The 2,868-nt window shown below is 41.1% G+C and overlaps 1 protein-coding gene across 1 annotated transcript in view; it reads right to left on the reverse strand.

Annotated features, from left to right (window-relative positions):
* Nucleotides 1–258: 258 nt before the first annotated feature.
* mvk (mevalonate kinase) overlaps nt 259–2,868 on the reverse strand; it is a 14,996-nt gene continuing 12,386 nt past the window's right edge. Inside the window, exon 10 of the mRNA XM_031309205.2 lies at nt 259–955. Within this exon, the coding sequence (XP_031165065.1) occupies nt 804–955 (152 nt within the window). The 3' untranslated portion in view covers nt 259–803. The remainder of the gene's footprint in view (nt 956–2,868) is intronic.

Raw genomic sequence — 2,868 nt, forward strand, 5'->3', positions numbered from 1 at the left:
AGTAAAAACTGGAGGGTGGATGTTGATTCAAAGCAGTTGCAGACATCTGTCTTTATAATAATGTATGAGTGTGAAAGCTTTACATTATATGCAAAATAGTTCTCAGAATATATTTATGACATTATTATTTTCTGGTTTCACTAACATTGTTTATGATGCAGAAAAATATCAAAGCACAGTCACTTTGATAAACCTCTTTGTAAACTATGAAAACTCAAGAAAAAAAAAATTGGGTTTTGTTAAAGAACCAAAAAACAATTTAATTTATCAAACGTTTACTCTGCCATCATTTTCTGTAAAATGACCACTTTTATTCAAGCGGTTATCCACCAACACGTTAAAATGCCAAGAGTGAGCATTAATGACTGACGGTTATCTAATCCATTAAGATATGTTGGCCCTTCTGCGTTAAACATTTGGATGAAAATATAAATTAATTCTGCCAGTGCTTCACTTACACATTAATTAATTTATCAAAGCCTCTTACCATAAATCCTGTTTCATAAAAAGAATCTGTGCAACTCTGATGCCATCTAGTGGACAAAGCGCTCAGTACATATAATTGTACCCTTAAGTCATTTCCCCACAGTTCTAAATAAATATCAGTAATTTGTTAGAGACACAGTTGTATTGTTGTTAGTTTCAACAGGATTGGATTGTTTTTCAGTCAGGAAAACACAGGAAGTTCTGTCCAGCACCACTCTGTGAAATTTCCCTTGTTCCACATGGCTCACTTCATTGGTTGAGCATACCTTCAGGTCTTGAGGTAAACAAAAGAACTGTCCTTTTGTTCAGCCACAGTCTCAGTAACGGTTTAAAATCTCCAGAACTTCCTCCTTAACAGAGAGAGGAGAGTGCTGCTGGACACCCGGCCCGCCAATACTTGTTTCCCAGCAGTCAAAGCCGCAGTCCTTCAAGTCCTGCACAGTAGCCTGGACAATGGAGGAGTCCGTTTCTACAAAACAAACAAGTCATAATGAAGCCATGTAAAAACAATTAATAAAAAGCTATCGAGGCAGCTGCTGTTTCACGTTTAGTATACACGACTTAACGGGCTACAGCGGTACTTTCAGAGATGAACCTGCAAAGTCTGTCAGTCACAGCTAAAGGACACAAAAACCTTGTCACTTGAATCAATGACCTAATAGATGTAGAACAATAAGGATTCTGCAATCGATGCAAACATCTGGCACTTCCCTGCTGTTTGTTGCAAAGGAAATGGTCCATAGCCCACTTCAGCTGCAGCTGCACAGTAATACTAAAGCTCACCACACATCCAGCTAACTTTAAAGCTTCAGATGCAAGAGCAGCTTTAAAAACAATGATAAAATAACTCAACTTAGTGCTTCCTTTCTTAACTCAAAGAGCTTTAACACCAAGATTCGTTGAGAACATTAGAGACGACAAGACACCAGATGATCCTTTTGAAAATAACTGCAATTCACACTGATGGAAATGCTTGCTAGGAAAACAAATAAAGAGCATTTGGAAATCTATTCAGAGGATTTTAAACTTACGAGAATTCAATATGCTACAGGCTGCAGGCATAAACAAAGACTGAACTCGCAGGTTCTTTGATTGTTTTTTTTCAAAGAGAGGTTGAAACAAGGTTTCCTTATAACCCATTCCACAGTAGTACCCACACACTAAAGGATCCTCCTTGTGCAGCCTTCTCATCATTTTCTGCCACTCAAATCATTGTTTCAGAGAGGAAAAGTGAGGGAGCGTTTGAGGATCACAGAACATTTGTTGTCAGCAGGAGTCTGACAGTTTGGCTTATCAAATTCAAGACAAATCCATTGGAGGTGCAGTATAGCCTAACAAAATGAGTGATTCATTTCAATCAAATGCATAATTTAAACTGGAGAGGTAATTACAACAGCAGGTAAATAAAGTAGGGCTTTACATTTGATTAAATCATCGCCCACTGTTTCGGCCATAGACCTTCCTATGAAGCATGATTAGTGATAGTCTGTATCCACGACCTTCCACCTCCGGGATCGCTCCATTGCCGCCGGAAATTTTGCCGTATGTCCTTTTTTTTTTTGGCCGGATGTCCGTTACCTTCCGCTTTCTTTGTGTTGGGATTTTAAACTCCGGTCGATTTCTGAGGACTATGGTTGACTGCTCCTCAGATCTCTGCAGGGTAAATCCAGACAGCTAGCTAGACTCTGTCCAATCTGAGTTTTCTGTTGCACGACTAAAACTAATTTTGAATGTACACATGTTCCACCAAAATGTTCCTTCCCGAGGCTATTTGCAGCGGCGCCACCCATGACGATTGTGATTGGTTTAAAGAAATGCCAATTAACCAGAGCACATTTCTTGTATTATTTTTTTTTTGGGGCATTTTCGGCCTTTAATTTTGACAGGACAGCTGCAGACATGAAAGGGGAGAGAGAAGGGGAATGACATGCAGCAATGGGCCGCAGGTCGGAGTCGAACCCGGTCCCGCTGCGTCGAGGAGTAAACCTTTAAATGTGGGCGCCCGCTCTACCACCTGAGCTATCCAGGTGCCCCTAGAGCAACTTTCTTTCAGCAGGTGTTCAGCAGACCACACCCAAAAGGGGCACTAACCCTCAGATAGCCAGAAGAGGCAAGTGAAGGGACAGGGAGGGACCCAGGCTTAGTAACTAACTATTTTTTTTTAGGAAGATTGTTTGGCATTTCTTCTTTTTTATTCGATAGCGAGAGACAGACAGGAAAGGCAGGGGAGAGAGCTGCGATAACTTGCAGCAAAGGGCCCTGGGCCAGATCTCAAACCTGAGCCACTACGGTTAGGACTCAGCCTAAATGGTACACGCTCTACCTGGTGAGCTACTGTACCAGGTGCCCGAGGCTTAATGACTAACAAAATACAATCTAGTG

The sequence above is a fragment of the Sander lucioperca genome, chromosome 2 (assembly GCF_008315115.2).
Source record: "Sander lucioperca isolate FBNREF2018 chromosome 2, SLUC_FBN_1.2, whole genome shotgun sequence".
In the NCBI taxonomy this organism is placed as follows: domain Eukaryota; kingdom Metazoa; phylum Chordata; class Actinopteri; order Perciformes; family Percidae; genus Sander; species Sander lucioperca.